The 14,081-nt window shown below is 42.3% G+C and overlaps 1 protein-coding gene across 17 annotated transcripts in view; it reads right to left on the reverse strand.

Annotated features, from left to right (window-relative positions):
* Window positions 1-14,081, reverse strand: part of USP54 (ubiquitin specific peptidase 54) — a 119,176-nt gene that overhangs the window by 13,079 nt on the left and 92,016 nt on the right. For 9 of the 17 annotated variants that reach the window (XM_044239796.1, XM_044239793.1, XM_044239795.1 and 6 more), the window contains 5 exons: window positions 11,566-11,699; window positions 10,105-10,272; window positions 6,670-6,804; window positions 5,544-5,739; window positions 1,917-3,313 (listed from right to left, as the gene is read on the reverse strand). In XM_044239796.1, coding sequence (XP_044095731.1) covers window positions 1,917-3,313; window positions 5,544-5,739; window positions 6,670-6,804; window positions 10,105-10,272; window positions 11,566-11,699 — 2,030 coding nt within the window. Of the gene's footprint in view, window positions 1-1,916; window positions 3,314-5,543; window positions 5,740-6,669; window positions 6,805-10,104; window positions 10,273-11,565; window positions 11,700-14,081 lie in introns of those variants that run through there. The other 8 variants (XM_044239800.1, XM_044239806.1, XM_044239802.1 and 5 more) reach the window with 3 other exon arrangements.

The raw sequence follows: 14,081 nt of genomic DNA on the forward strand, positions 1-14,081 counted from the left end.
CGGCATGGTTGGAGTCGAGGACCAAACCAGGCCCTGACTTGTGTCTCCTTCCAAGTCCGGAAACCTTGACAAGGTTAAGGACGGGAAAGTTGACTGTGCACTGAGAAAGGGTCTGTGCTATGTGTCGTGCGCTCGCCTATGTGACTTCCCACACACTCTCCCTACAGGAGGGAACAATGTGGCCAAAGTCCTGAGTTCTTAGTTAGTCCTTTGGTTCTGCACCTCCCATAACCCATTCCCTGGTTAATTGTCTTGCTAATGCCTTTAGCAGAAACTACCTGGCCTCACGAGGTTTGCTTGTAGTTAATGTAAACCTGTTATAGGAACTTGCGGTCATCTGAAGAGGTACTGATGTATTACTCCTCCTATTCTGGTCTGCCTTATAAATGCTTGTAAGATGTGGAATAAAACTGGCACTGTTGGACATCATCTTCAGTGTCCCTCCTGCCCCCATCTCTTTGTCTCTTTACTTTTTTTCATCATCCTCTTAGCCCTCACGGTTACCTGGTCGATTCGTTGAGCTGGCCCCGTTGCGACAACATACGCATAAAAAAACAAAGCCAGAAGTAAGCTAATTGAATTACGAGTGGGATTATCGATGATTTTTGTTACTTTATGTATTTTCAAAAGCATCTACAATGAAAATTTTCCTATTTTAGGTAATGTAAGCTTTCTGTTTGGGGTTTTTTGGTAATATAATTGCTTGACATTCAGTGTAATTTTAATTGCAATATATTCTTTTATATGTGTTTATTATGATGCATAAAATACTTGACATTTGTATATTCTTTCTCCCTCACACAGAAAGCTAATTGAGGTAGTATTAACTTTTCCTCATTCTTTGGAATTTTTCCCATACTACTCTGTCCCGTGTACCTAGGGAGCACTTAATAAACAGTACTGCAAAGTCTACACTATGATCCATATCCTAAAAAACATACCTTAATACCAAATCTTATATTTATAGGATATCCCCCCACTAACAGCTTCTAGGAACAGCTCCTAGGTACTCAATAAATACTCGTATGGCTGTATTTAAACATCAGTTGGCAGCATGCAAGGAACCTGTGCTGTTATGGAAACTGTCATACCAAGCTAAAGATAAAATTCTATGAATTCAATTTCAAGAATCACATATGTCATTTTAAGAGTAGGAAGACATCTTTAAAAAAAAAATCACTGAACCCATTCTCTAATTTTACAGGTAAAAAGTTGGCCATGGGATAGTAAGTGACTTGTCCAAATTTATGCTGACAGTTAATGATGGAACCAGGAGAACAGTTCAGGCTTTGGTGTTCTCAAGTACCTCAAAGTTATATATATTCTTCATGTCTTCAGTTTCCAGAACTACGTCTGTGAAGTCCACTTAAGGTGTAGACTTCATTCTTTACACAATATAATCTAAGGGGTAGTCAGTGAACAGGCATACAATCTTGAAAATTCTATACCTGGTAGTTCCTGAAGAGATCAAGGAAGAACCTAATATTTCTGGCTCAGTATGATCTGGCAATGCCACATTGGGAGATATGGCTCAATGTGGGCATCCCTTTTACAAGCTGGATCTGGAAACTGGATCTTGGATTCAAGCTCCTAAGCCATAGAAGGATAACTTTTTTTTTTTCTCATTCTCCCCTATTTCATTCTGAGTCCCTCTCAAAGACCTATGAACCACTCTTTAGCACTGCATACTGCTGAAGCCCTGGGCATATATTCATTGACAATGAATGATTCTACTCGAGCTAGAAAAAAGTCTAGCTCTTGTCCTAAAGTCTTTATGAATAAAATCAGAAGATCTGCTACTACCTCCTAAGCTGGGGATGTTATTTGGACAGACTACCATCCCTCTTCTGATCTTGTCCTCTCACTTTCAGCTTTTATATGTCCCCCACTCCCCCTGCCCATGGTTGCATCCCTACCTGTTTGGTTAAAGGAGTGCCAGGCCACATCTTGCTGCCCCCATCCAGAACAGCCAGCTTGAGAAGCCTGAAGACTAGCTTGGTAGAGAGACTCCAATTCTGAGGTTTCCTGCTCTGTGTCTTGGTTCCAATGTGGATGCAAAAGGATGTGGGTTTTTTCCGGATAGGCTACACAGGTATGGGAATCATGGGGGGAGGACTTCATTCCTGGCCCAGGGACCCCATGTTTAAGTTGTGAATCACAGAGCCTCGTGACATTCACCCAAGAGTCTAAAGGCAAGGAAGTCCCCAAGTCAACACTGCTGCCTAATTCCTTAGGCCTAGCATCTCTCACTTGAAATGGCTTTCCTTGGTTCATGCTTCGTTCTGCCAACCTGGGCTGTCTTCCCCTAGAAGTTTCACTATTAGGCTGCCCAAAGTTCATGGAAACAGAAGGATAATTAGCCGGCTCTTCCCAGGAAGGTAGTCTGTCCTTACCACCCAAGGAGGACTGCTGTTTTGCCCAAGGCCAGTGGCCTTTCCCTTGACCCTGGAGGAAGGGAGGCTTACAGTCAGAAGGGGAAGAGTTCTTCCTTAGACTATTTGTCAAACTTCTATCCTGGGAACCTATGCCATCCCTTGTGGAGGCACCTTGCATCCTCTGGAACTGCTCTGCTAGTGAGCGGACAAGCCCCTTTGTACTGGGAAACTCTGGCTTATAGGGATCCTCACTGCCTCCATCCACTTTTGAAGTCAACAAAGTTTTGAGGCTTTGGGCTTGGAGGCATTGGTTAGTTTTCTGCACAGTATCAGGAGAGTGAAGCATAGGTGAGGAAGCAGCAGGCATTACGGGGTGGCAGGCCCTGTACAGGGGAAGGCTGGGCTGAGCTGATGAACTGGAAGGACTACAGCCTAGGCTGTATGCATCTCCTCTCTCAGAGGTATCTGTTCCAGCTGAGCGTGACCAAGGCATCACCTGGGATGAGACAGGAGGATCTTTCTTTTCTTGGAATAGCTGTTCTTGAGCAATGCCTCTTCCTTCTTGTGGAGGGAACCTGGTACAGCTGCTGTTGTCAACCCTGTAGCCTTGCAGCTTACCCTCTGGTATATCCAATGGTTCCCAACCATAATGAGCATTCTTCTCAGTCCTCCCTGGTGTTTTAGGTAAGGCCTGCCTGTGGAGTGCAGAGGGGTCAATGCTGTCCTCCTCAACTGAAGTCAGAAGGTTTGAGGCAGACCTACTAGGGGAATTGTGCTGTGAGGCAGACAAGGCAGATGACTCTGGGAATAGTGATGAGTGCGACTCATGGCAGGAAGCAGGTGAGTGGATGAAAGAACTGGCCCCAAACTCTGTATTCGTGCAGGGTTCCAGTTGAGCCTCCTGGCTTAACAATACTTGGAGCGGGATAGGCTGTTCACTGAAATAAATGGAGAGAAACAGTCATAAGCTGCCTTAAATGACAAGATCACTTACAAAAAGATCTGTTCATTTGGTTCCCATTTCTAGCCATCCACAAAGGGGATGGTAAAAATAAACAAAAAGACAAGCACAAGTAGAGTCAACAGTTCAGAGGTTCACAAGAGAAGGCAGGCACATGGTCAGCTCACACCTAAGCTCTAGGTAATATTAATCCTTTTTATTAAATGCCCTCACCAAAGTTCCACACAGTAATATTAAGTGGAAGTCCTTGTCAATAGTCTTCACTGCCTTTAAAGTCCCATTCCGATCATATTCTTCTTGTAAATTAAAAAATAAAAATTGCTAATCCCACATGCAGATGACATGGAGGGAGCAAAGCCTAGAAATCACTCATACCTGGGGTCCTGAGAGGCACACCAGCCAAAAGAACCAAAAGGCACATTTACAGAGTACAGTGTAATTCAGGTTCATGGGATTATACAGAATTCAGCCACTTCAAGTGTGTTTTCATAATGTGGATTTGGTTTTATTATTCACTGAGATATTTTCCCAAAGTAATGAATTGTGACTCTCTTGAGACTGGGAGTAAGACTAAGAAATTAACCGCATTTACTAGGTTTCTTACTAATTGTTTTGTATTTCTGACCTAAAAAACTCTGTTAGATGCACTTAAATAAAAGCCTCAATTACTCACATATATTAAGTGGCATTAAGTTTTCTAGAAAGAGTTTAGCTGCCTAAATTGCTTATATTCAAACAAATCTCTCATCAGGTTCTCAGATCAGTATTCAACAATTAGAGTAAACTGTAGGAGAAAAGAAGAAAAAGGAAGATCCTAGCTATTAGCATTAAATTTGAATGATAATATACTATCAACTTTTGTAGTCATAGCCACCCAGTTACCCTTACAATATTATGAAGAACGTATCATTATACTTATGGAGGAGACCCAATGGAGTGAAACAGACCTGGATCTGAAGTCCACACCTCTACCACTTACTAGCTGAGGAATCTTGGGTGCCTTACGTATATTATACTCCCTGAGCTTGAGTTTCCTCTTTCAGAAAATATCGCTAAGTAACAGTCCTGATCTCCTAAGGTTATTGTGAGAACTGAAGTACTTAGCTTAGTGCCTGGACAATAAATCGGGGTGCCTCGGTGGCTCAGTCAGTTGAGCATCTGACTCTTTTTTTTTTTTTTTAAAGATTTTATTTATTTATCAGAGTGAGAGAGAGGGAGAGAGCGAGCACAGGCAGACAGAATGGCAGGCAGAGGCAGAGGTAGAAGCAGGCTCCCTGCTGAGCAAGGATCCCGATGTGGGACTCGATCCCAGGACGCTGAGATCATGACCTGAGCCGAAGGCAGCTGCTTAACCAACTGAGCCACCCAGGCGTCCCAAGAGCATCTGACTCTTGATTTCAGCTTGGGTCATGATCTTGGGGTGGTGGGACTGAGCCCTACATTGGGCCCTGCATTCCATGTGGAGTGTGCGTGGGATTCTCTTTCCCTCTCCCTCTGCACTCCCCCAGCTCTCTCCTGCTCGCCTGCTCTCTCTAAAAATAAATAAATAAAATCTTTTAAAAAAATGTTCAATAAATGTTAGCTGTTTTTATAATATTTATATTCTGAGAACTATGTAGGCTTATGAACAGCCAAAATTAGTTTTGACTTAAATCTATGTATGTTGAATAGAACCAAATTCAAGAGCTAAAGTGTGAAAACTACATGAGTGGCCCCAGGAAGTTTTTTCCTATTGCTGCCCATAGCAAAGCAAAACAAAAGGAATCTTTGTGTCTCTTCTCTATGGTTCAGTCAGAGCAAAGACTGCTTTCTCTGCTTCCACCAGAGACAGGAAGCTCTGAAATCCCCCCAAAACTCACATGGTTTCTATTACAATAGAGCTCAGATTGCCATGTCTGAAAACATAATATGTACAGATTTAATAATCATGTTATTACACAAGTCCCAGGACAAACTCACCCACAGGAAATAAGGACAGTCTATTGATTATGCCATACTTTCTGTATCTTTCTATGAACTATTAAGAAAAGGACCAGCAGTGGGATGAGCTTTCCACAGTATGTCTGACCTGAGAAGCAAATCTTTCCAGAGGACTCTTCTCTGTCCTCTGTATACAGACACCAAGACAAGGAGAGCTCTGACTATGGAGCACCCGTGGTCATTTCCTCCCCTGGTGTCCATAAACTACAGTGGATCGCAGGCACTACCTTGTTGGCTGAGGGAGGGCCGCCCCCTGAGAGGGGAGGCAGGCTGAGGGCTGCGACGACTGCGCCGAAGATTGCTGCTGCTGCATGCGTTCCTGCAGGCTCCGTGCTTTTCGAATACTGATTTGCAACTTCTTATCGACTAGGGCTCTGCTGTGCGTGCTAGAGCTGGCACCATGCAGGGCAAGTCTTAGTTTAGCTAAAATGCAAAAGAAAATATAGCAGAAACAGAACACAAAACACAAACAAAAATAAAAATAAAATTGAACCAAAAATGAGCAAAGATATGCAGTAAAACTCAAAATATGCAGCAGGAATGCAAGGCGTGGACCATGCACATACTGTCCAGGGTACAGAGCTTCTCTGGCTCTAAGGAACATTCATGGAAGCCATGGAGGCCAAACAGGTTAATTCGAATTTAAAAAAACAAACAAACAAACAAAAAGCTAAACTAAAATGAGTCAGGAAGAGAAACTGGTGCTTCCATCTTAGAGACTGTCACTCTCGTCCTTGGCAACTGACCTGTCCGACTCTGGTCTCCACACTTTGCTCCCAACTTCCCCTTCCCGACAGCCAACAGCAGAAATAAGATCCAAATCTGCATCTGTCTTTACAGAACACAGCTTCTTGTGGGTCACATTTAAGAACCAAATACAAATTCTAAGCCTTAGTCCTTCACTGTAACTTTATGGTGCAGCATACCAGGAAAGCAGGGCAGAAACACAAATCAAATATCTGGTGCAAAGTCACAGGCCTGGGAAGTCGAGGTCAATATATTCATTTCCTCTTGCCATAAGCTCCACCTACCTAGTCAGTGACTAGAGAAAGAGCAGACTAACCTCAAATCTGAGGTCTAACTTTATCTTGGGATAAGAAGGTAGGTAGGCATGACTGGATAGTTCATCTGTGGACTCCGACTTAAGTTATTCCAGTAAATATCCATAGGCCACAGTGACAGCATGTGGCACACTTATCCGAAGGGCAAAGATAGCCTAAAGGAACTCAGTTTGGGACAGTGACAGTGAGGAGACATAAAAGCTGTTTTCATCCCATCTGAGTGATGACTCTAATGATACCTATCGCAAAGTTAGTTAAAATTGCCATAGCTATAGCAGTTAGAGTTACTTACAGATAGCTTCGTTACAGAAAGCCAAAGCTGCAGCACAGTCTCCCTTCTGTTCCAGATGCAGCGACTCTTCAAACACTGAATCTGCCTCTTGCAAGGACCTCTCAAAGCCGTCACTCCTCCCTGAAAGGGCCAGCACTTTTCATTTTTATTATAGTTTGTTCCAACTTTTTCTATGTAGTGACGTTTCCCTTCAGTGCACACAGCTCCTTGCTGAGCCTTGATCTACCTTTATTCTAACTCTTCACTGCCATGAAGAATTCTCTGAAACATGTAGGACATCGTTTTTGCCTTAACCAAGACATGCCAAGGCCATGAAAGAGGAGTATGTCATTATCCACCACATATTCCAATTCCAAGAGCTCTTAAGAGGACCCTCAAGAAAAGACCAAAGTATTGTCTATAGCAGAAGGGTGGACTCTTATGCCTGTAACTGATCTGTTTTTCCACAGTGCAACAAGATACATCTTGCCAGCCAGTGTCAGAATGTCCCAGACCTCCATGGAGACCTCTACTGCTGTGTTAAGGCAAAAGTGGCTTCACTTTCATTCTGTGGAAACCCATCTGTAAAATTTCTTTCCTACATCAATTCAGTCCCCTCTGTGCCACCCACAACTGAAAAATTAGTATACCTCTTGGGTACAGGTGCTCTATAGTTCCTAAACTTAATACACCTACCAGGGCAGTTGAACAACCCTTGTTGGTATGCAAGCACATATGTTCCATCAGCAGTGATAAGTATTTTTCTCATCATACCCTTCCTTCCTAAGCTGACTGCAGGAGTCACTTTCCCATACACTGAGCATGAAATACTCCTTCCTCCTGTGAAAGCAAATGTCTACCAAAGCAGGCGCAAAAGAGTTCAAGTACAGTGCCAGATGAAAAATCAAGAAAGTACTGTAAGGCCAACTTTTGTAAAAGAACACTCAAGTTTATGTTCCCCCTTGGCTTTTACTCACTCATAACCATAAATTGGTAGTAAGCTGTATTGTAAATTCACCCTCGATTGGGATTAATGATGAGTTTTCACAAGCTCACAAGAAAAAATATCAAAATGTCGGAGGCATTTCTCTCATAATGTCCCCATCCTCCACCTACCTCCAGCTGGATAAGAAAGGCTCTTCCAAACCCCTAATATTCACTCCTTAAATCACCATGGCTTTTAGAGAGCAATGAGAAGGCTGTGGAAGTACTAAGTTTGTTCAGAAGAACCTGGGATTCAGATCCATCAAGAGATACAGCCTAAAGTTTTCTTGTAATATTTAACATTGACTTAATCTATATAATCTTGGGGCGCCAGGGTGGCTCAGTGGGTTAAGCCTCTGCCTTCAGCTCAGGTCATAATCTCAGGGTCCTGGGATCGAGCTCCGCATGGGGCTCTCTGCTCAGCGGGGAGTTGGCTTCCCCCTCTCTCTCTGCCTGCCCCTCTGCCTACTTGTGATCTCGGTCAAATAAATAAATAAAAATCGTGGCTCAGTGGATTAAGCTGCTGCCTTCGGCTCGGGTCATGATCTCAGGGTCCTGGGATCGAGTCCCGCATCGGGCTCTCTGCTCAGCAGGGAGCCTGCTTCCTCCTCTCTCTCTTTCTCTCTGTGCGTGCCTCTCTGCCTACTTGTGATCTCTCTCTGTCAAATAAATAAATAAAATCTTTTTAATAAATAAATAAATAAATAAATAAAAATCTTAAAAAAATTTTTTTTAAATCTATATAATCTTTATAATCAGAGATGGTAGTGAGAGCCATTAAAACAAAAAAGTTCTCTATAGACATATAGTCAAACTACAGTTGATCAATCACCATACTAGATTTTAATTCTATCTTAGAATCTTAGTACTCCATTCCTTGCTCTTCCAGGAGATTGTGAATCAAAGTATACGGAGAACTGCCAATGAAATGTGGCCAGAAGGATTCTCTCTCAACTTTCATGTACTGCCCAACTAAAAGAGGAAGGAAAAAAAGTAAGGGAAGGAGATGACAAGATTCCTCCTTCAGAAACAATAAAAACCCGAGACCCAAACATGACATAGCTTAAGGATGAAAAGGAAGACTATCCAAATTATCCAAATATAGGGACAACTAAGGAACTAGAAATTTAAAACTAACTTGGAAACAGATACAATGCCTTGGGAAATATAAAGCAACAATTTCCTCAAATCAAAAGACAGCAGGATTAGAGAAGAAAAATGGTCCCCAAATAGGCCCTAAATTAGCCCACTAAGCTTCTCTGTTGACAAAAAGTAGGAAATGGTCAACAAGAAAGCAACCATCCAAAACAGCACTGACCCCTGTTCTTTGCACTGCTATAGTATCCATAGTTTGTTACACCTGGGGATTCTGAATAATAAGAACAATAAATTCATTTCATAGAAAGAAAAACAGAGATCTAAGTTTCAGGAGTCTAATTAAGATATATACCTCAGTCTTTTTAAACTCCTATTCTGAAGACTAGTCTCCTCTGATACAAAATGACATCCTAAAGTAATTGAAGAAGAAAAGTAACTAGAGTGGGGCAGTTGATGAAGCCTTGTAAAGTGTATGAAATTGGGAAACGAATCATCAGAGGATCAAAAGGCAATCAAGCTTTGTGTTCTTAGAACCTATTTGGTAGACTTACTTCCCTGAAGCTCCAGATGGGCAATTTCAAGAGTATATTTCTGCCCAGCAAGCAGAATTTCCCTCATCAATGTAGCTCACCCACTGCCCTGTTGTGCTGTTTCTGAATTATGACTAGTTTTATTTATACCTTCTACAGATATCATGGGAAATATTTTTCGTGAACAATACACTATCCCTAAACTATAGACTTTCAATAGGTAAACCCAAGGGGCGCCTGGGTGGCTCAGTGGGTTAAGCCTCTGCCTTTGGCTCAGGTCATGATCCCAGGGTCCTGGGATCGAGCCCCGCATCGGGCTCTCTGCTCTGCATGGAGCCTACTTCCTCCTCTCTCTCTGCCTGCCTCTCTGCCTACTTGTGATCTCTGTCAGATAAATAAAGAAAAAATCTTTAAAAAAAAAAAAAATAGGTAAACCCAAAATCAGTGCCTGTCTCCCAATTAATAGACTTTTCACCTATTTTCCCTAGTTCTCACTAAAATGAGTGAATTATGATAAAATACAACTTAGCTAGGAGTGCCTGGATGGCTCAGTGGGTTAAGGCCTCTGCCTTCAGCTCGGGTCATCGTCACAGGGGCCTGGGATCAAGTCCCACATCAGGCTCTCTGCTCCACAGGGAGCCTGCTTCCTCCTCTCTCTCTGCCCACCTCTCTGCCTACTTGTGATCTCTGTCAAATAAATAAATAAATAAATAAATTTTTAAAAAATAAATAAATAAAATAAAATACAACTTAGCTAAATAGTTTAGGAATTTACAGGTCTGAATATTTCCCCTCCCTTCTCTCTCTGTCCCCATCACCCACAACCTATGCTCACAACAATTACCCTGATTCTGCAGTTCATCCAAGTCCATGAAGCGGCTGGGATGAGGATTAAACCCTTTAGCTGCCTCTAATTCCTTCTCCCGTTTCCTTCGAAGTTCCTGTTCCTGGGCCCTCCTGGCCACTTCCTCCTGCAGTTCATCCAGTTCACTTTTGGAAGATATCTCCCCACCTAAATATAAGCAAGGGGGAAGAGAAAATTGTCACATTTCCATAAATAAGACTAGGCACTTGCTGCATTTATGGCCACTACATTGCCTTTCCTTTGGAACTCGATTCAGTTTGGGGTTCATGTTCTGGACAGTGCTGTCTACCTCAGATTCAGGGTGAAATCTGGGCTATGGATTATAACGATGATGGTAATATACTTATTGAGTGGCTTTATTAGAACAATAACAATGTGAAAAATAACATTTGGTTGAGCATTTACTGTGAGCATTTAAAACTGTGATGGATAGTTTTAAGTACTTTTACATATATTATTTCATTTAATTCTTATGACAACCTATGAAATAGATACTATTATCGCCCACATTTTAGGAATAAAAAAACAGAGACACGAAGAGAATAAACAAATAACTTGCCTAAGGTGACAAAGATGATAAATGGTAGAGCTGAACTAAAGTCAAATAGCTTAAATTCATAATCTATGCTCTTAACAGACAGCATTCTCAGCTATGTGTTGCCACTAATTCATTGGGAATCTTCAAGCAAGTCAATTTCTCGGCCTTAACTTCCAGTATCTCTTTAAAGAGTTGGTAAAACATCCAGTAAAACAGAGAGTTTGTAGGGGCACCTGGGTGATACAGTCAGTTAAGCATCGGATTCTTGGTGTCAGCTCAGGTCATGATCTCAGGGTCATGGGATTGAGCTCGGCACTCAGTGTAGAGTCCGCTTAAGACTCTTTCTCCCTCTGCCCTCCCCCTGCCCATGCACTCTTACAAAAAAAGGGAGGAGGGAATATAAGGACATAAGGCACTCAATTAGGGAAAAGAAAACAGGAATACTGGATAGGATATAGAGGCAGGGATAAGGATAGGTCTGACCTACTTACTCCCTAGTTTCACCCATAGCCTTCATGTCACCCTTTGTCATCTCAACTCATAGAACTAAACAATGAGAAATCCATTCTCATGAGGCTTCCTCTATACCAAGGGAAAAAACCTGAGAACTTATTCTTCTGAGGATTACAGGTGCTACTGACACTGTTCACCATATTTCTGTTCCTTCTTATTCCCACAAGGGCTCTCCCCAAATAGTAAAGAACAAACAGACAAGCCATGATGAAGGACAAAAAACAGAAAAATCTAAAGATGGAATGGCTCAAATGCCTCCATATTTACATACTGATGGAAAATTTAAGATACAACTGCCCTCTAATTTCAGATGGGCTCAGATAAGGCTATTTTCCAAATAGAATTGGCAGTCAAATCTAGCCCTCGAAATCCAGTGTCTTTCTGCTTACCTGAGAAGGGCTGATTCTTTGTCCAGTTACTCCTGGATGCTATGGAGTCTGCCTCCAGTATGCTACTGCTGTGAGACTTTGGGATATGACGCCAGGAAGGTGCCAACCCAGCTGATCTCTTAGCACTTGGATCCCTTCAAAAGCAAACCAGAGTTTAGTGAAAACATCAGAAGGGTGATAACTTGCAACATTCCTACAACTAAATTCCCTCAAAAAAACAAAAAACAGGGGCTCCTGGGTAGCTCAGTCAGTCAAGCATTTGCCTTCAGCTTGGGTTATGATCTCAGGGTCTTAGGATCGAGTCCCACGTCAGGCTCTCTGCTTAGCAGGTACCCTGCCTCTCCCTCTGCCTGCTGCTTCCCCTGCTTGTGCTTGCGCTCCCTCTCTCTCTAATAAATAAATAAAATCTTCAAATAAATAAAATATGTTTTAAAAAATAAATAAAATACTTTAAAAAATTTTATTTATTTATTCATGAGAGACAGAGAGAGAGCGGCAGAGGCAGAGGCAAAGGGAGAACCAGGCTCCCCAAGAAGCAGGGAGCCAAATGCAGGACTTGATCCCAGGACCCTGGGATCATGACCTGAGCTGAAGGCAGATGCTTAACCATCTGAGCCACCCAGGTGTCCTAAATAAATAAAAAATCTTTTTAAAAAACAACAATAAAACATTGAGCTAATATATAGTTAAAGTACCTGCTAAACTATTTCTGAAAGTAGTTCCCCCATCTTATCTCACCTCATTTATATTTTGTGCATCTAGCACTATCTGGCACAAAATTTATTAAATATATTAATAAACATAAGTTCTCATATGAATTGCCTTCCTCTTTCTTATACCTCTGCAGCCATCTTCTCATGTGTAAATTTTTTTTTAAGATTTTATTTATTTATTTGACAGAGAGAGCGATCACAAGTAGGCAGAGAGTCAGGCAGAGAGAGAGGGGGAAGCAGATTCCCCGCCGAGCAGAGAGCCCGATGCGCGGCTCAATCCCAGGACCCTGAGATCATGACCTGAGCCGAAGGCAGCGACTTAATCCACTGAGCCACCCAGGCACCCCCTCATGTGTAAACTTAATAGGTTATTGGACAGTTCTGGATCCCATGCTGAGCGATAAGCAATGGGAAAATATGAGGATGTAACTAACACCCTTGTAGAAGATATAGTCACTCTTTGCAAACAGCAACTCTGTTAAGAAATTTGCCTCTGTGGCAACTCAGTAGAAACAGCATATGAAAACCTGAAATTTATAAAGCAAACTGTGCCCCAGGAATAAGGTACAATGAACACTATTAAATCATTATTATTACCTTTTGGAATTATGAGTATCACTGACTTACAAAACACAGAATCCCTGTGACTCTTGAAAAGAAGAAACCAGGGGCGCCTGGGTGGCTCAGTGGGTTGAGCCGCTGCCTTCGGCTCAGGTCATGATCTCGGGGTCCTGGGATCTAGTCCTGCATCGGGCTCTCTGCTCAGCAGGGAGCCTGCTTCCTCCTCTCTCTCTGCCTGCCTCTCTGCCTACTTGTGACCTCTCTCTGTCAAATAAATAAAATCTTAAAAAAAAAAAAAAAAAGAAGAAAGCAGGGGAGCCTGAGTGGCTCAGTGGGTTGAGCCTCTGCCTTCGGCTCAGGTCACGGTCTCAGGGTCCTGGAATCAAGCCCCCCATCGGGCTCTCTGCTCAGCAGGAAACCTACTTCCTCCTCTCTCTCTCTGCCTGCCTCTCTTCCTACTTGTGATCTCTGTCAAATAAATAAAATCTTAAAAAAAAAAAAAAGAAAGAAAGAAACCATGCTAAATGGAAGAATAAATAACAACTGTATTTTCTCTCTGATCATAGAACTATATTTTGATTCACTAATTCTTCCATTACAAGTTATTTACTGAGTAATTTTACACATAATCAAGCTCTCTCCTTTCTCAAATGCCTTTGCTCCTTCTTCCAGCAGAGGGTGCTGTTGTCATAGAAAGCTGACAGAGCATCCCCACCATGTTTAGGGTAGCATTATTTTCAACAGCCAACCTATGTTAGCAACCTAAATGTCCATTAAAAGATGAATGGAGGGGGACACCTGGGTGGCTCAGTTGGTTGGACGACTGCCTTCAGCTCAGGTCATGATCCCGGAGTCCTGGGATCGAGTCTGGCATCGGGCTCCCAGCTCCATGGGGAGTCTGTTTCTCCCTCTGACCTCCTTGCTCATGCTCTCTCTCACTGTCTCTCTCAAATAAATAAATAAAATTTAAAAAAAAAAAAAAAAGATGAATGGAGGGTCACCTGGGTGGCTCAGTGGGTTAAAGCCTCTACTTTCGGCTTGGGTCATGATCCCAGGGTACTGGGATCAAGCCCCATATCAGGCTCTCTGCTCAGAAGGAAGCCTGCTTCCTCCTCTCCCTCTGCCTGCCTCTCTGCCTACTTGTTATCTGTCAAATAAATAAGTAAATCTTTAAAAAAATTTAAAACTAAAAATTAAAAAATTTTTAAAAAAGAGATGAATGGAAAAGAAGATAAGGTATAT

This window comes from Neovison vison, chromosome 2, assembly GCF_020171115.1.
Source record: "Neovison vison isolate M4711 chromosome 2, ASM_NN_V1, whole genome shotgun sequence".
NCBI lineage: Eukaryota > Metazoa > Chordata > Mammalia > Carnivora > Mustelidae > Neogale > Neogale vison.